The 23,195-nt window shown below is 41.0% G+C and overlaps 1 protein-coding gene across 5 annotated transcripts in view; it reads right to left on the reverse strand.

Annotated features, from left to right (window-relative positions):
- The window catches only part of stk3 (serine/threonine kinase 3 (STE20 homolog, yeast)), a 457,998-nt gene that overhangs the window by 191,989 nt on the left and 242,814 nt on the right, over window positions 1-23,195 (reverse strand). For all 5 annotated transcript variants that reach the window (XR_006311343.1, XR_006311344.1, XM_043687663.1 and 2 more), the window contains one exon: window positions 9,746-9,883. Coding sequence is in view for 3 of the 5 variants with exons in the window: in XM_043687663.1 (XP_043543598.1) it covers window positions 9,746-9,883 (138 nt within the window). In the remaining 2 variants the exon portion in view is untranslated. The remainder of the gene's footprint in view (window positions 1-9,745; window positions 9,884-23,195) is intronic.

A 23,195-nucleotide genomic window follows, 5' to 3' on the forward strand; every position in this document is an offset into this window, starting at 1 on the left:
GGCTGAGAAGTGGCAGATGCAGTTTAATTCAGATAAATGCGAGGTCCTGCATTTTGGGAAAGCAAATCTTAGCAGGACTTCTACACTTAATGGTAAGGTCCTAGGGAGTGTTGCTGAACAAAGAGACCTTGGAATGCAGGTTCATCGCTCCTTGAAAGCGGTGTCACAGGTAGATAGGATAGTGAAGGAGGTGTTTGGTATGCTTTCCTTTATTGGTCAGAGTATTGAGTACAGGAGTTGGGAGGTCATGTTGCGGCTGTACAGGACATTGGTTAGGCCACTGTTGGAATATTGCGTGCAATTCTGGTCTCCTTCCTATCGGAAAGATGTTGTGAAACTTGAAAGGGTTCAAAAAAGATTTACAAGGATGTTGCCAGGGTTGGAGAATTTGAGCATTGGGAGAGGCTGAACAGGCTGGGGCTGTTTTCCCTGAACCGTCGAAGGCTGAGGGGTGACCTTATAGAGGTTTACAAAATTATGAGGGGCATGGATAGGGTAAATAAGCAAAGTCTTTTCCCTGGGTTCAGGGAGTCCAGAACTAGAGGGCATAGGGCTAGGGTGAGAGGGGAAAGATATAAAAGAGACCCATGGGGCAACATTTTCACACAAAGGGTGGTATGTATATGGAATGAGCTGCCAAAAGAAGTGCTCGGGGGTGGTACATTTGCAACATTTAAGAGGCATTTGGATGGGTATATGAACAGGAAGGGTTTGGAAGGATATGGGCCTGTGGATATGTGCTGCAGGTGGGACTAGATTGGGTTGGGATATCTGGTCGGCATGGATGGGTTGGACCGAATGGTTTGTTTCCATGCTATACATCTTTATGACTCTATGGCTGAGATAGTTGGCCTCCAGCAATCCAAATATTATTCCTCTTTGCTAGGTATGACTACAATCAGAGTTTTCCCCTAGATTCCCTTGACTCTATTTTTCTTAGGTCTCTGATGCCATATACAATCAAATGCATCCATGATGTCAAAGCTAGTCACACCTACTTCTCCTTGAGTTCAGTAATTTGCCAATGTTAGGACTAATGACATAACTTAGTTGGGAACTGCACGAGCCTGGGAGAACCCAAACTGAGCTTCAGCTTGCAGGTTATTATTGAGTAAATGTCATTTGACATCTTGTCGACAACAATCTACCATGACATGCTGATGACTGGGAGTAACTTTATACAGCATTAACTGGCCAGGTTTAATTTGTCCTGTATTGCAAAAGGGTTCACCAAGGCAATTTCCAATATTGCTGGGTAGATGCTAGTGTTGCAATTGTACTGGAACAGCCTGGCTAGGGGCCCAGTTCAATCTAGAGGGCAGGGCTTCAGTACAATTGAAGCCGAAGGGCCTGTTTCCACACTGTAGGGAATCTAATCAACCTTTCATTCCCTTACCAATCGAGAACCTATCTATCTCTGTCTTAAATACACTCAACGACTTAGCCTCTACAGTCTTCTGCAGCAATCATTTCCGCAGACTCATCACCCTCTGGCTGAAGTAATTCCTCCTTATCTCAGTTCTAAAGGATCATTCATTCACTCTGAAGCTTTGCCCTCAAGACATTGGGAATATCTTCGCCACATTCACTCTGTACAGGCCACTCAGTATTCTGTAAGTTTCAATCAGATTCCACTCCTCATCCTTCTAAACCCCATCCAGTACAGATCCAGAGGGTTCAACACCTTGTCATATAATAAGCACTATCATTAAAAATGGGGCTACTTTGACCTTCGTCCTCTACTGGGTTGTTTAATTGTCCTCTGATATTCTCAATTGGGTGTGGCAAGTCTGTAGAGGTAAGATCTTATTCTTTGATTGTGGGGATGTTTCGCTCTGTCTTAGCATACCAGCAGTTGCTTCTTGCAGTTTCATCAGGTTTAGATATGACTGGTGCTGTTTCTGACTTGCCCACATGCAGTATTCATTCTATCAGGATTAAACACCAGCCTTGGTGGTAGTGGTAGAATGACAGATATACCAGGCCATGAGCTTACATATTGTTGCTAATGTTACAACACGGGGTAAACCCCTCTGCTAATTTAAACCAGACACACAGAGTAGCTCACCTTGCACCGTAATCTGTGAAATGTCGAGTGGCAGAGAACTATCCTAAATATCACTACCTAAAAACAAAATTTAACCATTTTATTCTTTAAGTCCAAAAGAGAACATTAGACAACAACTACTTACAACTCCTTTCTTTTAAACCTATCTTTTACCTCCCACTCTATAATACTGGTCTGATAAAAAAAAGCGATTAAGATTTACAAAGAAAAATGACATTACAAAATCAGTTGTCGTCTTCAGATGTCAAACTTTCTCTGTAGGTTTCTCTAGGTCGACTTCGAGGTTCTGCTGCACGAATTTCTTATGGACAGGTACCTTTCAGAGAGCTAGTTTGCTAGCAGCTGTTGATGCTTGTTAGCTTTTTGCTGTTCGCCCCCTAACTGTTCAAAATGTCCAATTTTATACCCCAAAACATCAGATCATTTAATTGGTTTGATGTCAGCCAAAACAGTAAAATTTAAAGTCGATTGGATTTTGGTATCTGGGGCATAATTTAAACTCATTGGCTGAATTTGAATTTGTTTTTGTACCAAGGTAACACAGCTCCAGCTATTTTTTTCAACCAAATACTACATTTTAAAATCTTTCAGCACACTCTATGCCTCACTAAGTCCGTGACAATTCCACTCTTTCTTAAAGGTACAGTACATACCTACACCTTCATAACACCTCCCTTGTTAAGAAAAAGTGAACCATCATAATGAAAAGATGGCTTTTTTTTCTGTTCCTTCACCACTTTACCATGACACACATATAACTTTAATCTAAGTTCATATTAACTTCTTCCCACATATATATAACATTGAATAGATACCAATCTCATCTATGCTTTATCAGTTAAAACCACAATAATGCATCTGTGATTACAATCTTACCACCCACAACATGTACAATTTTTGAATTAAAAGTCTGTAAAATAAGACTCTAACGAAATAGTCTCATATTCTTGTTTTTAAAGCGTTCTAAGAATGTAAGAGGATTGCGATCCATGTATACAACCGTTTCTAACACATTGTTCATGATGTACACCTTAAAATGTTGTAAGGCCAGTACCAAACTTAATAGCTCTTTCTCAATCGGGGGGTATTTCTTCTTGAGGATGTTGAGTTTCTTTGAAAGATAAGCAACTTGCAGTTCAATCCCATCATCATCTTCCTGTAGCAGTACAGCCCCAACTCCTATGTCACCAGCATCACTGACAAGTTTGAAGCGTTTTGAAAAGTTTGGTGTAGCTAAAACTAGTGCGGTGGTTAATATTGCTTTTAAATGGTTGAATGCTTCTTGGCATTGTTCTGTTCACTAAAACTTTGTGTTTTTCTTCAGCAATTCAGCAGTTAACAGTGCCATTACACTGCTGAAGTTTGGAACAAACTTCTGATAGGATCCGCTTAGTCCCAAATTCGAAATGCACTTTCTTCGAGGTTGATCAAGAAAATTCCTCGGTGGCCTTCACCTTTGCGTTCCGTGGGGTCAACCTTCCATGACTGATGTTATGTCCCAAGAACGTCACCTCTACTTTTGCAAATTCAGTTTTGATTAAGGTTATTACCAGTTGTGCTTCTTGTAGTCATTCAAAGAGCTCTGCCATCTGTACCATGTGATCTTTCCAGGACTTACTAAAGATCACTACATTGTCCAAATATACTACACAGTTGGTTAACCCAGCCACAACTCTGTTCATGGAATGTGGTGGGTGCATTCTTCATTCCAAAGTGCATCACTTTGAATTGATATAGCCCATTTGGGGTTACAAACGCAGAAATTTCTTTCGCCTGCTCTGATAAAGGTGCCTGCCTATAACCACGCACTAAGTCCAACTTGGTGATATAATTGGCTTGTAGGAGAAAGTGAGGACTGCAGATGCTGGAGATCAGAGCTGAAAATGTGTTGCTGGAAAAGCGCAGCAGGTCAGGCAGCATCCAAGGAACAGGAGAATCGACGTTTTGGGCATGAGCCTGAAGAAGGGTTCATGCCCGAAACGTCGATTCTCCTGCTCCTTGGATGCTGCCTGACCTGCTGCGCTTTTCCAGCAACACATTTTCAGATATAATTGGCTTGTGCAACTTTCTTGAAACAGTTCTCCAATCTCAGTATTGGATGCGAGTCCGATTTTGTTATGGAGTTGACATTTCAATAATCCACGGAAAATCGTTGAGTCCCATCAGGTTTGGGAATTAAGACAATCGGCGAACTCCACTTGGTCTACCTCGGTTCAGTGATATCCTTGTTGAGCATGGCATCCACTTCCTTCTGGACCTGTCTGGCATTTAAAGGATTATGCTGATGGGGGTGTTGTTTTACCAAAACTGCATTCCCCAAATTTACTTCATGTACAATATCATTAGTCCTCCCCATCTGATTCCTGCATATGTCCTCATATTGCAATAACATTTCAACTATGTTCTATGCTCCTGATACAAATAGTTTACTAACCTATCCCACTGCCCAAGAACTTCTTTATTTTTAACAAATTTTGAGGCACATCAAAATCCACAACATCTGGACTTGAATCCTCACTCTGAGGGGCTGTAACTAACACCTGTTCCTCCAGTTCTTTCAGATAATATCCCTCAGGAATATCCTTTGCCTCCTTTTCAGGATACGCATCCACATATATATCTTGTATCGTCTTGTCTTTCTGTTGCAAGTCCATTAGCCTTTCAGGACTAAACACTTCTGTCTGACTCTCTGCCTGTTCCGGTTTTTCTTGCACCATTATGTCCTAACTGAACCTCAACTCCTTCATCTTTCTCTTTAGGCTTTGCTTCATGATATGAGTTATGACAGTGGGATCTTGTTATTACACAGTTGGGAAAGTACCACAATATTTTTCTTTTAACTTCTCAGTTTTTTGGTCTTTCTCGGGCTTCTCCACATCAAAGGGTGTCACTCCCACCCTGAACCCTGCTAAATCATTCCCAAGAACTAGATTCCTGGAACTTACACTCTGTCAATCACTCCCACTGTTACTTCTCCAGTCTTAAGTTGGCACTTCAACCCTGATCTTAGTTGGGGGAATGCTAAATTTCTGTCCATCTAAATTACTACACTCTTGGGTACCAGATCAGAAAGAGTACAAATTCACTCATCTCTTATTATTAGAGACTGGTTAGATCCTGTATCTCTCAAACTTATAACTTCTTTCCCCTTGCCCCCTGTTCTTTCTGAGTAAACTTTACCCACAAAGGCAAATTCTTTATAGACATCAGGCACTAACTCCAAACCCAGCCCCTGCCAACACTGTGCACTCTCCTGCAACTACTCAGCTCTTCTTGGGGTTTCCTTTACTACTTTACTAATGCCACTGGCTTAGCTTCTTTTCCACCTCTTCTCCCACACTGCCTTTCTTTAATGACCAGCACTGTGACTGTATGTGTTCCACTTTCTGGCAGAGAAAACAACTTTTCCCAGTGCCCTTTTTAAACCACCAGCACTGTAATTTACTGTTTCCCCAATCCATTACAGTGAAAACACCTGAGGCCTTTCACCTCCTTTACACCGTCTTGGGCTTCTTTTTGACCTGTGGTAAACTCTTACCAGTGTTCTCTACTCTTTAATTTGTAGGGAGGATCTCTCCTTCTCCCAACTTCTATCCCTCAAAGGATGAAGTTCTTGCCAGAGGTTTGTCTTATGGACCAACATGCATGCATTTGCTAACTCTGCTGCCCTTCTCACTTTCTGAACTTTCTGTTTATCTATGTGAGTTCTTACCATCTCTGGAAGTGTGTTTTTAAACTCCTCCAGTAGAATAATCTCTCTTAAAGCCTTAATGGTCTTATCTATTTTTAAGGCCATCAATCAAAATAACTATGTTTAATTCTTTCAAACTCAACATAAATCTGACCTGATTCCTTCTTTATGTGTCGGAACTGCTGTCTATATGCTTCTGGTATCAATTCAGTTATCCTGGACGAGCCCCCAAAACTGTTAAGACACGGGATAAACTTTCTGCTAATTTAAACCAGACCTACAGAATTTTTCACATTTAACAATCTTATTCTTTAAGTCCAAAAGAGAACATTAGGCAACAACTATTTACAACTCCTTTCTTAAACCAATCTTTTACCTCCCACTCTACAATACAGGTCCAATAAAAAAACCCAAATAAGTTTTACAAAAAAAAATCACGTTTCAAAATCAGTTGTCACCTTTGGATGTCAAACTTTCTCTGTAGATTTCTCTAGGTCTTCTTCGGGGTTCTGCTGCACGAATTTCTTATGGACAGATACCTTTCAGAGAGCTAGTTTGCTGGCAGCTGTTGATACTTGTTAGCTTTTTGCTGTTAGCCCCCTAACTGTTCAAAATGTTTGATTTTATACCCCAAAACATTAGTTCATTTCACTGGTTTGATGTTTGAAAACAGCAAAATTTAAAGTCGATTGGATTTTGGTATCTGGGGCATAATTTAAACTCATTGGCTGAATTTGATACCATGGTAACATACCTCCAGCTGTTTGTTTAAACCAAATGTTACATTTTTAAATCTTTTAGCACACTCTGTGCCTCTCTAGGTCCGTGCCAGCTTCCACTCTCTCTTAAAGGTATAGTACACACCAGCACCTTCATAATACTAAATACAACTATATTGTTGCTAAAGGCCCACTGCAACTCATGGATTCCCAGTTTTGAACTACTCAATCTATTTGAAATTGATTCATTCAATGCAGTGGTAGTGCCAGGGTATTCTCAATGTGAAGACAGCACTTTGGTTCTCCAAGGACTGTAAGGTTGGCTCACTCCTATTCATACCATTGTAGACTAATGAGGAGAAAGTGAGGTCTGCAGATGCTGGAGATCAGAGCTGAAAATGTGTTGCTGGAAAAGCGCAGCAGGTCAGGCAGCATCCAGGGAACAGGAGAATCGACGTTTCGAGCATAAGCCCTTCTTCAGGAATGAGGAAAGTTTGACCAGCAGGCTAAGATAAAAGGTAGGGAGGAGGGACTTGGGGGAGGGGCGTCGGAAATGTGATAGGTGGAAAGAGGTCAAGGTGAGGGTGATAGGTCAGACTGGGGTGGGGGCGGAGAGGTCAGGAAGAAGATTGCAGGTTAGGAAGGCAGTGCTGAGGGGGAGGGGAAATGAGAAAACTGGTGAAATCCGAGTTCATCCCTTGTCAAATCCATCGAATACACCTTGTCTCAGTCAAATCCATCAAATCACCTTGTCTCAGTCAAATCCATCGAATTCAGCACCGCCTTCCTAACCTGCAATCTTCTTCCTGACCTCTCCGCCCCCACCCCAGTCTGACCTATCACCCTCACCTTGACCTCTTTCCACCTATCACATTTCCGACCCCCCTCCCCCAAGTCCCTCCTCCCTACCTTTTATCTTAGCCTGCTGGACAAACTTTCCTCATTCCTGAAGAAGGGCTTATGCCCAAAATGTCGATTCTGCTGTTCCCTGGATGCTGCCTGACCTGCTGCACTTTTCCAGCAACACATTTTCAGCATTGTAGACTAATGCACCTGTGAAGTCCCCAGCCCAAAGGTCATTCTGACCTTGCAACCATCTTCTACATGGTGCTCAACACAGAGAAGTGATTAATCAATGAACAGGATTCTGTAGGTGGAAAATGAGCAAGAGGTGTCCTTGCTTATACTTGACTCGATACCATGAGACTTCACAGAGTCTGGACTACATGTTGAGGACTCCCTAGATAACCATTACCCAAACATATATCACTCTGCTACCATTTCTTGGAGGACTGTCCCAGGAAACCCCCAGGGATGATGAAGGTGACATCTGAGATACTGTCGATGAGATATGATTCTGTGAGAATTACTATGCCAAGTTCTTGCTTAACTATCTGTGGGACAGCTCTCCCAATTTTGGCACAAGCCCCTATATGTTAATGAGTAGAACCTTGCAAGGTCGACAGAGCTGTACTGTCATTTCTGATGCTTTTGTTGATCCTAGGTGGTTCAACTTTCACTTCTTCTATCAGGGATAGGCAACAAATGTGCTATCAGTGACACTCAAATTCTGTGAATGAATAAACAAATGCACGGTTCCATTGAAGTCTTAGGTATTAGAAGGAGAAAGGAACAGTTGAATCTGGATCCTGAAAACATATGATTTCTTCTTGGATGCTGGATTATACCAAGATCTGCTGCTGTCCAGTTAATACTTCATTTAAACTGGGAAATTAGAAATATTTTTCCTCGCAAACATAGTATTAGTACATCAAAAGTAGAAACTGAAATAGGCCATTCAGTCTTTTGAGGCTGTTTTGCCATTCAATAAGATCATTGCTGTTTTTTGATTTCTGAATTCCACATTCCACATTCCACATTCCCAAATACCTCCAATAATCTCTTCCACAAGAATTCGCCTTTGCCTTAAAAATATTCAAGGCCCCTGGATGTAGGTTTGCTTGCTTTATTCGGAGGCTTGCTGAAGATGTTACCTAGTATGGTGACGAAACATCTGAAAACAAACCTTCAAGCTCAGCGAGCAATCCTACATCAGAACCTCAACCTGAGCTACAAATCTTCTCAAAACTCACTAATTCGATGATCCCACTTCCACTACTTTCTGAGACATGGAATTCAAAAGTTGCATAATTCTTTGAAAGAAAAATGTCTCCTCATCTCTTTCCTAAAAAGGGGAACCCCTAATTTTAAAACTGTGCTCCTTGTTATGGACTTATGCATGACCATCTTGTCAATGTTATATAATTCGATAAACTCACCTTTCACTCTTCTAAACTCCAGTGGAACCAAGCCCAGTCTGTCCAATATTTCCTCAGAAGACAACCTGCTCAATCTAGCTATCAATTTAGTAAACCTCTTCTGAACTGCCACCATACCATTGTTCCTTAAATAAGGACACCACAACTGCACACAGAATTCAAGTGCCAATTCAATTCACTAGTGCCCTGCAACTGAGAGATACCATTCTTGTCATAAAAAAGAACAGACTTTTCATTAGCCTTCCTAATTACCGCTGCACCCGCATACCAACCCTTCATGACTCATGCACTGTAACACTCTACACCTTGGAATTCTGCAATCATTCTCTTTTAAATACTTTGCTTCTTTATAAGATTAGTTAATATAGATTTAAACTTCAAATTTTCTGCAGCAGTGCAGAAAAATCCTGTTGTACTGTTTAATACCATGGTGACACTGATAGCAACTAGATAAGTTGCCTTCATCCTTGACACCGATTTCACAAAGCTACAACAAATAGTATTTCTCAGGGAAAAGGCAGAAGATTGGCACAATGTTAAATGCTCAGACAGCTACTGCAGACACAATGACTGAATGTCTCCTTTTACACTGTACCAATTCTGTGATTCCATTCACAGTAAAGTGGAGATGCCAAAGTCAAGTCTCCTATGATAGATCCAAATACAAGGTTAGTACACAAGTATCTTTGGATACACATATGGTGCCAAAGGTCTTGCAACTGCAGATGTCTGGCCATCATATAGTGGGTCTCTTCTGCTTGACCATGCAACAGTGTGGATCATAGCAAGGCCCAATTTCCTAACTTCCTTTAGTGCCTCTTGAATTGCACAGCTATTTGTTGCTTTACATGCTCATGGTCAGGCCCTGGGGGCTTATTTTGTGATTAAAGCTGCAATTTACATATGAATTATATTTAAACTTCGCAACATAAAATGCATTTTCCTACATAAACTAACAAGGCAGTACTGAAAAGCTGTTTTGTCAAACCTGCAAAAGTTGTGTTGCAGTAGTCCTTTGCTCTGGATTCTTCACTAGACACTTCTTGACAAAATCCGTGAACTCATCAGACCAAAGCTCTGGCTTCCGGAATGTAGGTGGTGGGTTGGTGGGAATCATAAAAATAGCCTATTTTTAAAAGAAAAGGAAGGGCGAAAATGAGTTGGACATGGAAATCAAAATCATCTGAGTTTTAAAACAGTCAAATAAACAAATCCTTTTATTCACCTTCTCTATCTGACAGTAAATCTGATGTACACATTTTTTACCGATCTAGAATTTCTGTCAGGAATGAAGTTCAGGAAACTAGTCCATCTGCTACCAATGTAGTTATTTCCCATTAAATTTCCTCTATGCAAACTGAATCTCATTGAGCACTTCATACTTTATTTTATCTATTATTGTTTATCAGTCTCAAGAGAAGCTTTCCATTTTTGACCTGCTTAATGGAACCAAAGGCACTTCCTGACCAAACAGATAAAACCAAAAGACTGCTGTTTAGTGCCAGGATAATTTCCCACTAAATAATTATTCTCAGTGGATCTCAGCCATTTGAAAACACACTTGCTGACTCAGCACTATCTCTATTTCTAAATATAATATATTCTGAATCCTCAATTTTTAACATTAATGTTTATCAACCACATATACTAAGGATATAAAATAATTTCCACGGTCTACGTTAAAATATCAATTGAGGTTAATGGTACAGACCAATTTCCTTATAACTGTTCAGTCCTATCCTGGCCAACTCACTGCTCATTGAGCCTCTAGCTGCAATGTTGTGATCATACTCTTTTCTATTAATCCTTTCAATAATATATTATGCTACATTTATTTAATCAAGCCTTGTCTCCAGGGAGAACAGTCCCGACTTCTTCAAACAATTCTCATGATGTTGAGGTGGCTCATCACCTACAGTTTTCAATAGCTGAGCATGCTTGACGGGCAGAGTAACCTACTCCTGCTCCTGTATTGCCAGTGCAATTAGGAAAGCATTACATAGTTTTGTTCCTGAGCTATTCCCATAACCATTGGTGTCATCAATATCTAGAAATCTATCAATCTCTGCCTTGAATTTACCCAATTGCTGAGCTTCCACGGCTCTCTGGGAAGGGAACTCCAAAGATTCACTACCTCCGAGTGAAAAAATTCTCTTCATCTCAGTCCTAAAATCACAAAATCATTATGATGCAGGAGGCCATTCAGCCCATTGTACCTACACCATCTGTAATATCTAGTCCAGCCTTATTACCTAGAGCCAATCTCCTGCCTTTTTCCCATATCCCTACACACCATTACCAAATAATAAACAATCCAATGCCCTCTGAATGCCTCAATTAAAGTTGACTTGACCATATTTCCAGGCAGTGCATTTCATACCTTAACAATTTGTTGTGTGAAAAAGATTTTCCTTAAATCACCTTTGCTTTGTTTGCACATCACTTTAAATCTATGCCCTCTTGATCTTGTTTCTTTTATAAGCAGAAACAACTTCACGCTATCTATTTTATCCAATCTGGTCATGATTTTGAAAACTTCAAGCAGATCTTCTCTCAGCCGCCTTCTCATCAGGGAGAACATTCACAATGTCTTCAATCCATCCTCATGTACTGCTTCTGGACTCTGTCCAATGCATTTATATCTTTTCTATAATGCATGGTCCACAACTGCACACAATAAACCAGCCTAAGTCTAATAAGCATCTTCTACAAGTTCAACATCACTCCTTGTTCTTATACTGTTATTCTCCTAAGTTCAGGGGTTCCTTAAGTAGGGGATGGGAGGACAAATGGAGCTCCAAATAGAAATCTTTATCAAAATGAATGCCATGAAGTCACAACTATGGTCTAATAGAAGGGTCCCAGCTTTCATAAGCGTCTACCCATTCTGTCAGTTTTCACTGAGTGGTCATGACAATTCCCAAATCTTGATTTGGCAAGCAAGGCATCTTTACCTTTGTACTCAAATTCTCTTGTAATAATTGTCAACATACCATTTGTCGTCTTAGTTACTTGTTCAACCTGTATGTTAGTTTTCAATGACATATGATCAAGGACACCAAGGTCCCTTCAGAAATCAATACTGCACAAGTAAGTCCTGTACAGTCACAGTCATAGAGTCATACAGCATGGAAACAAACCAGTTGGGTTATGCCGAACATAATCCCAAACTAAACTAGTCCCACCTGCCTGCTCCTAGCCCATATCCCTCCAAGCCTTTTCTATTCATGTATCCATCCAAACATCTTTTAAATATTGTAACTGAACCCGCATCCACCACTTCCTCAGGAAATTCATTCCTCACCCGAACGACTCTCTGCGTAAAAAATTCTGTGCATTTTTTAAATCTCTCCCTTCTCACCTTAAAAATGTGTCCCTGGTCTTGAAATTCCCCATCTGGGGGCAAAGACAACTACCATCAACTCTATCTATATCTGTCATTATTTTATAAACTTTTATCAGGTCACCTCTCAACTTTCTATGCCCCACTGAAAAAGTTCCAGCCTTCCATACCCGGCAACATCCTGGTAAATCTCTTCCCAGCTTGCCAGTTACTGCCCCATCAGTCGACTCTCGATCATCTGTAAAGTGATGGAAGGTGTCATCGACAGTGCTATCAAGCAGCACCTGCTCAGCTATAACCGGCTCAGTGATGCCCAGTTTGTTTTCTGCCAGAGCCACTCAGCTCCTGACCTCTTTACAGCTTTGGTTCAAACATGGACAAAAGAGATTAAGTGGGAGTGACAGCCCTTGACATCAAGACTGCATTTGACTGAGTGTGGCATTAAGGAGCCCTAGCAAACAGAAATCAATGGGCATCAGGGGCAAACTCTCCTGTAGTTAGAGCCATACCTGACACATAGAAAGATGGTCATGGTTGTTGAAAGTCATCTCAACTCCAGGACATCTCTGCAGATGTTCATTAGGGTAGAGTCCTAGACCTATCATCTTCAGCTGTTTCATCGATGACCATCCCTCCATCATAAGGTCAGACGTGGGGAATGGTCGCCAATGATTGAACAATGTTCAGCACCATTCACAACTTCTCAGACACTGAAGCAGTCCACGTTCAAATGCAACAAGATCTGGACAGAATCCAGGCTTGGGCTGACAAGTGGCACGTAAAATTCATGCCACCTCTTGACATTCAGTGGTGTTACCATCACTGAATCCACCACTATCAACACCTTGGCAGTCATCATTGATCAGAAACTTGACTGGAATTACCACATAAAAACAGAGGCTACAAGAGCAGGTCAGAGGGTTGCGGCAAGTAACTCACATCCTGATTCCTCAAAGCCTGTCCACCATCTACAAGGCGCAAGTCAGGAGTGCGATAGAATATTCCCCACCTGCCTGGATGAATGCAGCCCCAAAGACACTCAAAAAGCTCGACACCATTTGGGACAAAGCAGCCTGCTTGGTTGGTACCACATCCACAAACATCTGCTCTCTCCAACACGGACACTCAGGAGTAGCAGGGTGTACTATTTACAAGATGCACTGCAGGAATTCACCAAACATCCTCAGACAGCACGTTCCAAACCCAAGATCACTTCCATGTAGAAGGGCAAGGACAGCAGATATATAGGAACCCCACTATCTTCAAGCTCCCTTCCAAGTCACTCACCATCCTGACTTGATAATATATCGCCATTCCTTCACTGTCACTCAGTCAAAATCCTGGAACTCCTACCCTAATGGCACTGTAGGTCAACCCATGCAAGTGGACTGCAGTGGTTCAAGAAGGCAGCTCACCACCACCTTCTCAAGGGCAACTAGGGATGGGAATAAATGCTGGCTAGCCAGTGATGCCCACATCCCACTAAAAAATGAAAAAAAAATTAAAATCACATAATATTTAAGAAATACCCTACACCTCCATCTCTCCTACCTGAACATATCCACCTTATCATTGATCATAGAAACTCTACAGTGTGGAAATAGGCTATTCAGCCCATCAAGCTCACAGTGACCCTCCAAAGAGCATCCCACACAGACCCATCCCTATACCCTACCCCTGTAACCTTGTCTTTCCCAAGGTTAACCCACCTAGCATGCACATTCTGGGACACTCTGGGCAATTTAGCACAGCCAATCCACCTAACGTGCACATTTTTGGACTGTGGTAGGAAACCAGAGCATCCAGAGTAAACCCATGCATATTCCATCCAAAACCCATGCATATTCCATCCAAATCATTTTTGTATAATTTTCACAATACAAATTCCCACTCAGTTTTGTGTCAACTGAAATATTACACTCAGCCAAATCTGCAAGATAGATTATAAATAGTTGGAGGTCAAGAACTGAACCATGCAATACCCTACTGGTCAAAGCCTGTCAACCTGGGAAAGGCCCATTTATTCTTATTCTCAGTTTCCTTTTTGTTAGTTTAAGACAGAGATGAAGAGCAATTACTCTGAGAGAGTCATGAATCTTTGGATTATTTACCATAGAGGGCTATTGAGGCGAGGTCATTAAGTCTATTCAAGACTGAAATAGACAAATTTTTAATCATAAGGAAATCAAGGATAGGGTAAAGGCAGGAAAGTGGAGTTAAGGATTATCAGTCATGATCTCGTTGAATTGTCAGGCAGATTCGATGGGCTGAAAGGCTACTTCTGCTCCTTTATCTTATGATCTTAACCTATCCTCAATACATGCCAGTTACATGAGACTCTATCCTATGTGTCATAATTTTATTAACTAAATTGTATGGAACATCATCAAAAATCTTCAGAATATACCATAACTGCAAGCTCTCCTTTTTTTATGCTGCAAGTAACACTGCCAAGAAACTCTGACAGGTTAGTCAAACATGATTTACATTTTATAAATACTTGCCATTAGCTGTATATCACTTCTCTCGTATTTTCATAGGTTCCTTTTTTTGGATTAAATAACCTCATTCCCAATTGAATTGCATCACCTTTCAAACACAATAGAACATTCTCTCAAATTATGAGTCTGATGGTCCTTTACAAAATTATTGATTAGCTAATATATAAACATATGAATTAGGAACAGAAGACCATTCAGCCCCTTGAGGCTGTTGTGCCATTCAGAAAGATTATGGAAGATTTGATTGTAACCTATCCAAAATCCTGCCTACCCTGATAGACTTTTTTAATACAGACCCATCTATCTCTGTCTTAAAAATACTCAAGGACTCTACTTTCACCAACTTATCATGAAGAAAGTTTCAAAGACTCATGACCCTCTGAGGAAAAAACTTCACCTTCTGTCTTAAATGGAAAACCTCTGAAAAATAAGCCTGTTTCCTTTTTGGTTCTCATAGTACTGATCCAGAAAACTATTTTGTACATATTCCAGGAATTTGTCCTTCACAGCACTGATGATCATTTTAGATACCCATTTTTTAAATATAGACTGGAGTTACCTACAATTACTATATTATCCATTATATGCATCTCTATTTTCCTTCCCACCAATATTTGCCTTCTAACGAAGATACCCTCTCACTAATGTATCGATTCCACTCTTTATCATCAAGATTGCCACCTAATTTTCCTTTTCACCTTTCCTTCCCAACAGACTATCCTTATTTATTCATTCTTTTTTTTATTTATTCATTTGGGATGCGGGCATCGCTGGCTGGCCAACACTTCATTGCCTGTCCCTAGTTGCCCCTTGAGAATGTGGTGGTGAGCTGCCTTCTTGAACCACAGCAGTCCACTCTCGTGGGTTGATTCATGATACCATAGGAAGGGAATTCCAGGATTTTGACCCAGTGACAGTGACTTAACAGTGATATATTTCCAAATCAGAATGGCGATTGGGAGGGGATCTTGAAGGTGGTGGTGTTCCCATGTATCTGCTGCCCTTGTCCTTCTAGATGGAAGTGGTTAGTGGGTGTGGAAGGTGCTGACTGAGGATGGTTGGTGAATTTCTGCAGTGCATTTTGTAGATAGTATACCCTGCTGCTACTGAACATCAGTGGTGGAGAGAGTGGATGCTTGTGGATGTTGCGCCAATCAAGTGCGCTGCTTTGACCTAGATGGTGTCAAAGTTCTTGAGTGTTGTTGGGCTGCTTTCATCCAGGCTAGTGGAGAGCATTCCATCACACTCCTGACTTGTGCCTTGCAGATGGTGGATAGGCTTTGAGGAGTCAGGAGGTGAGTTATTCGTCGCAGTATTCCTACCTTTTGACCTGCTTTTGTAGCCACTGCATTTATCTGGTGAGTCCAGTTGAGTTTCTGGTCAATGATAACCTCCTAAGATGTTGATAGTGGGGGATAGTCTGCAGCCCTGTTTACCCTGTAGCCATGTCTCTGAGACAGCAATTATATCATACCCATTTAATTCTACTTGTGCCATTAAATCACCTAACTTGTTGAATATTTCCAAACAGAGTAACTATGTGCCTTTCAACACAGTTCTGTATTTTGATTCTACGTGATGCTTTCATTTTTGTTTCCAGCACTTACATTTCCCATACTCAGATATGATTCAGCTGTAATGACAATATTTCAGTTAAATTGCAAGTTATTTTCTTTCTTGTTGGAATTTTCCACTCCTTATATAGTAACCTGCATTTTCCATACTCAGCTACCAATCCTAACTGCAAAATTTGAAATAGGAATGGAAAATAATTAGGAATTCAACAAGGCTACTATTTTCTGAATCCTGGAGTCGGCAGCATTGAGTTGAATATTACTTTGGGATGGAAATTTTTTTTTGCCATTCTAACATACAAGAAACAGGTCAAAATCATACCCACATGAAAAAGTCAGTGACAATGGCACCCAATAACAAATATTTCAAAATTAATCTTTTTTCAGCCACTTCATAACTGTTTTTTATTTGCTTTTTGTGGTATTTAAGATTCATTCTAATTGATGTAATTTATTTTTGTCCCCAATACATCACTGGCACCAATTGGCTTTTCAATGGGACTCTCACGCTACAAAATGCTTGGAAGAAGAGATGGTGATCTATAAAGGCAGAGGCACCAATACTAATGACATGATTTTGAAAAGAGCTTGTGCAGTATATTGTTGACTCAGCAACCATCAACCAGGGGAGGAGCTCGAATGTACAGTTTTGTAACTTGCCCGAAGACTGATGGATGTGCAGAAGTTTTTCTTTCCCTTTAATATTGCCTGTTTCATCTCTTTCTGCTCCAGAAATGATTGACTAAAATCTTAGCTTTTCCAAATTCCATTAAACGTTCTGTTCTTCTTCTCAGCAGTGTGAAAAAAAAATTGTCAGACGCATTAGTGACATTTAAACAACTCTGGGATAGACACATGGAAGATAGTACAATGAAGAATATGTAGGTTAGTCTGATCTTAGAATAGGATAAAAGGTCTGCACAACATTGAGGGCTGAAGGGCCTGTACTGTGCTGCACTGTTCTATGTTCTACGTCTCCAACCCTTAAACATTCAGTGACATTAAATATTCCAATCCGATTCTGATTACATCATTCAAAACTGCAGGCAAACCAAGCATGAACATTGTTTCATCCTCAATTTCATCACCGAATTTTATTCTTGCTGTTAACTGTTATAGTTTTAGCATCTTCCTCAAGTCCCTAGTGTAATTCAAAGATACAGTACTGTAATTTTGAATCAAATTTGAAACTAATGAGTAAGCAAAGCCCTCCAACAGACCAATGAGACAATTTGAATGTTTTAGCAAATCTCATGCTAAAAACTGCAGTAAGTTAGAATTGTAAAGGTTATTGTGACAAAGGACATTGAAAGGAAAGCTTGTTTAAAAGTGCCATGAGCATTTTGAAGACTGTAGTGTTGTGCTACCAATCAGGACCACAAGAGGTTGCCAAAGCATTGGGAGTTGTTAGAAACTTCTAATGGTTAATAACAACCATTACAACCTGAAAACGGTTAGAAGGTCAATGTATTTTATGACAGGATAGGAAGATGTTGATACCATCTTCTCGAGTGAAAGAAAAATCAAACCGATCCTCAGAAATTAGTTTATGTAAAAATGCCTTTTATCATCACTGTGCTTTATTTTTCTCCATGTCACAGAACAGAAACAATACCTTCTTTCTTGTTCTCAAATCTTTTCTTGAGGCATCTCAAAAACTATTGCTGCGAAATTATATTATAATGCCTTTATTCCAGCAGACTGCATGTGGAATAGATTCTAAGTATGTTGCATTTCAGTGTTCTGCTTGTGGAAAACAATGCAACTCAAATTTGATGACTTTTTCTCACAACACATTTTTTGAAATTTACAAAGACGATTGGTTGCATTTCTCTCAATGGTTGTATTTCTCTGAATACAAAAATGATTGGATTAGTTGCACAGTGTTAATTAATTGTTTGTACTCCATTTAGACAGAATTCATATTAAGTTTATTATGACAGGTAACAGATAAAACTATGTGCTTTTCTAGAGGCTACCATTCCACAGTAGACGAACTTTGAGCTGCTGTGCTCCACCTTTATCTGCAAGATTATCTTTTCCTTTTCCTATCAGTGTGGTAACAGCTGTAATAAATACTTGTTTGACAGGGGCCTCTTGACTGTGAAGGACACAATGTAACTGAGCTAACCTGATCTTTTAATTGAAGAGTCCAATGGATAACATAAGAAGGAACAATGTCAAACTTATTGATGTACCTGTCCTAAGCAGATGGATTAAGTTAAAAGAAAGTTCAGATGGTCCACCTTCAAATTTATTCTGTACTGGGTTGTGGATCACAGCCAGGTCAGTGTTGATACTTCCTCAAAATCCATTCAGTCAACAGAAAAGCATGATAAGCATTTCATGATAAGATTTCTATCACTAACTATCAACACAGGAAGCTTCAATAAGCTTTTCAATACAATGTGAAATCAGCAAGTTACATCCTTGCCTGCGCATGGCTCACAGAAAATACTGATGTTCATCAACTGACACGAAAGTATGTAAATCATCTCTAAATGATTCTGCACCTCACTTACCACTGCATAAGGGTATATTCAGTTGACTTACTGCTAGCCTTCCATCTTGATGGCCCATATGGAAAGTGTAGGGGAGCAGGGATAAAATTGGGATTGCTTCAGTAAAGGGCTAACAAAGACAGAATAGACTAAATAATCACTTTCTGTACTGTAGACATTAATGCATTTGTGTTTTTGTGAACCGTGATGTGGAGGTAGTGGTATTGGAATAGGGTGGACAAAGTTAAAAAATCACACAACACCAGGTTATAGTCCAACAGGTTTATTTGGAAGTTCAGCTTTCAGAACACTACTCCTTCATTGGGTAACTAGTGGGCCACGATCATAGTCTTTAATCACTTCGAACGGGGTTTGTGGTTTTCTATTCATTAATATGTAAATCCCAGAACTTCTTTCAAGTCATATTCCCTCGACAACTTAAAAGGTTTTATATAAAAAAGAAGTGGCATCTCAGCTCAAACAATGCATTAAAAGTATGAGGTTAGAGTCTGTCTGTATCGCAACCTTGAGTCAGACTGATTCTATTTTCAAAGTAGGATTTGAGAAAATGTCACATGGACTGACTGCCTACAGATTGTGTGATTTTTGAACAAAATAGAATATATCTGCAAATACAAGTCTGCAAATGCATTGTCTGAGCTGAGATGTCACTTTTTTTTTACAGATCACTGATCCAGATATCACTCTAATTATTCTAGGACTCCTGGATACCACACTTATGCCAGATACATCATTTACACAGGCTTTCTGGTTGTAGGTGGATGAAAAAGCTTCAGCCTTGTAGGCAAATTAGCAGTTAGTCATTTCCTGTTCATCCACATGGCATTGAATTCCCCAGTGATGGAAATATTTTGAAATAACTTGAACTTACATCAACCCCTTCTGTTGCCAGGGAGAATATATCTCACTTCCCAGGAACAGTACCTGGATGCCGTTCTACAGACAAATAATGCACACAGGAAAATGACCAGACACAAAACATGCAGGACTCACAGAAACCCAAGCTGCCTTGTTGTTGGTTTAGAAAATGGGAGGAATTGTGATGTGGGTGCAGGGATCTGATTGGTAGGAGCCTTGTCAATCTACTGGCTTTGAACTGTGGAAGGGATAGGTTCACTGATGGGCATTTTGTTATCTAGGGATCGCAGTGTTCATGCTCTATACCCCACCAAGTGTGGTGCTGTTACACCAAATCCTGAATCATTCCCAAAATGCGCCATTTTTATTATGAAAGTTGGTGAAAGACAGAATAGGCTGGGACCAAAATATCACATTACAAAAGACACCAGCAAATGGATTAAGGTGTGGTAGCTGCAACAAAGCCATATGAATCCTTGGAGTGAAATCAGAGTGTGCTCTACAAGCTCCATAACGTGGGTGAATGTTGAACTCTGTGCCCTGATTTGTTTTAAGAAATACATTGATCCTGATCTTTATGCTTTTAGAAAAAGTTACACTTTGTAATATGAAGTGTAGCTAGGAGCTGAATTTTACCAGATTTTGGCAAAGTCTTATTTTGTCAAGTTTTATGAAAGGTTTCTCTCCACAATTCTGAGCAACTTTTCTAACACAATTATCCCAAACTCTCCTCATTAACTATCAATTCTGTCTTTAAGGTGTCCCTCAACAGATGTTTGCCCAATTCTACCATTCACATCAGCTGGAAGTACTCAGCACTGCTGGGATATCCCAAAAAAGACCATCATCCTTGTTGCTGGTGCCATATTTGAAAGGCCATTGCACACCAGGACAAGCAGTGATATTTTAGAGATTTCCTGCATAACTTAAGCACAATTTTAAGCACAATAATGCTTTGTGAGCAGTGACTCAAGGTCTTACAAAGGAGGTCCCTCTTCTTCCCACAACGAGATGCCAAGCCACCAGACTGTGCCAGCCTGTTCTGAGGTCATCGCCTAAATCAGCGCAGTCGCCAAACAAATGCCTACCAATGCAAGTCACAGACACTTTCATTGCTGATGCACAGTTGTTATTAACATGGCAGGCAACAGTAGCTACTTCTCACAAAGTGAGTTCCAGGCTCCACCTTACAGTGTAGCATCCTCTTCCTGGTAACCCTCCCCACTAAACCCATAAACTTTGCACAGCTCCAAGTACCAATCCAACCTAGGAGCAAGTGAGGTCTGCAGATGCTAGAGATCAGAGTCGAGAGTGTGGTGCTAGAAAAGCACAGCAGGTCAGGCAGCATCCAAGGAGCAGGAGAATTAACGTTTCGGGCATAAGCTCTTCATCAAGAATGCTATCCCTCATGAAGGGCTTGTGCCCAAAATGTTGATTCTCCTAATCGTTGGATGCTGCCTGACCTGCTGTGCTTTTCCAGCACCACACTCTTGACACTAATCCAACCTGTGTATCTGGATCTGCTTCTGCCTACATTCTCCACCCCCATAGCCACGGAGATATGAGATGAACATACCAGGTCTGGTATTGCACTGCGCATCCCCCACTGCAGAAATCAGGATGCTGCTTACCTTCAATAACAACCCCTTTCCTTCTCAGGTGCTCTATAGTCTTTCCCTCTTCTATGCTGAGATGGCCCCCATCAGTATCGTCATCCCCATGCCCACATCTCAGCACTCTGCCTCCACTCATTACGATTAACGTTCACAGACTCCTTCCAATAACACTGACCTCTGAGGACACTCTTGACTTTTGACAGATGGAACCCTTCAGTCTGACCATGGCCCATCCACTTGTATGACTTAGCCAGGTGGCCACAAACATTAAGTGACCATACCTCTTATCGATATCCGAGCAGCTCCCTATCTGTTCCCATGACTTTTCCAGACTGACTGCACTGCAGCTATTAGATACATAACCCGATTTTGAGTGGGCCACCCTGACACCTTTTAGTGCCCAAGCATCTGGACTGAGTCTGGTCTTGACTGTGCTGGGCTCCACTGATTGGTGCCTCCTTGGATTTGAGTGAGACATACAGTCTGAGACATAGCCATTTGCTTGAAGTACACACAGTACATTCGCAGTGAAATCAATGCCACATGCTGCAGATCTGAGATTGGAGTAGCAAATGCCATACAGTGGATATCCACCCTTTCACTGACAACTGCTGACAGTCATGTCAAGTTACCTGAAATTGGGTACATGTTAAGAGGCATGGAAATAAAGCAACCTTAAGCGCTAGCTGAGTGGGCAGTGCACTGTAAGGCAAGGCAGGAATGCTGACAATATAAAGATAGTCACTGACAGAACGTGTTGAGAGAGAAAAAAAACCTTGGAATGCATCCTTTTCCTAAATTCACTCATGAGATGTGGGCATTGCTGGCTGGCCAGCAATTCTTACCTGCCCCTAGTTACCCTTGAGAAGATGCTGCTGAACTAACTTCTTGAATCACTGCAGTCCATGTGCTAGAGGTTGACGCACAATGCCCTTAGGGAAGGAAATCCAGGACCTGGACCCAATGGCAATGAAGCACCAATGATATATTTCCAAATCAGAGTGGTGAGTGCCTTGGAGGAAGACTTGCAGGTGGTGGTGCTCCCATATATTTGCTGCCATTCTCCTTTGAGATGGAAGTGGTCGTAGGTTTGGCAAGTGCTGACAGAGGATCTTTAACAAATTTCTAAAGCTCATCTTGTAGATAGGACACACTGCTGCTGCTGAGCATTGGTGATGGAGGGAGTGGATGCTTGTGGATGTGGTGTCAATCAAGTAGGCTGCTTTGTCCTGGAGTATGTCAAGCTATTAAGTGTTGTGGAGCTGCACCCATCCAGTCAAGTGAGGAGTATTTCACCACACACCTGACTTGTACCTTGTACATGGTGGACAGGCTTTGGGGATTTAGGGGTGAATTACATGTCTAATATTCCTGGCCTCTGACCTGCTCTGGTAGCTACTGTATTTAAATGGCAGATCCAGTTAAACATATGGTCAATGGTAACCCCCCGCCCAACAGGATGTTGTAGTGGGGATCCAGTGATGGTAACACTGCCAATATCAAGGCATGGTGATTAGGAAGAAGGGCTCATGCCCGAAACGTCGATTCCCCTGCTCCTTGGATGCTGCCTGACCTGCTGTGCTTTTCCAGAAACACATTTTTAGCTCTGATCTCCAGCATCTGCAGTCCTCACTTTCTCCTAGAAGATTTTAACCTACTGCAAATCCTCTTACAAAGATGCCTTCCTTGAAGAAGCTCTCTTCCTCCCTCTACAGAAGAAGGGCTCATGCCCGAAACGTCGATTCTCCTGCTCCTTGGATGCTGCCTGACCTGCTGTGCTTTTCCAGCAACACATTTTCAGCCATAGTGATTAGATTGTCTCTTATTGGAGATGGTCACTGCCTAATATTTGAGTGGTGCAAATGTTACTTGGCATATCACCCCAAGCCTTGATATTATCCAGGTCCTATTGAATTTGAACATGGATTGCTTCAGTATCTGAGGAGTCGTAAATGGTGCAAAACATTGTGCAATCATTGCCAAACATCCCATTTCTGACCTTATGATGGACAGAAAGTCATTGA

Source organism: Chiloscyllium plagiosum, chromosome 4, assembly GCF_004010195.1.
Source record: "Chiloscyllium plagiosum isolate BGI_BamShark_2017 chromosome 4, ASM401019v2, whole genome shotgun sequence".
Taxonomy (NCBI): domain Eukaryota; kingdom Metazoa; phylum Chordata; class Chondrichthyes; order Orectolobiformes; family Hemiscylliidae; genus Chiloscyllium; species Chiloscyllium plagiosum.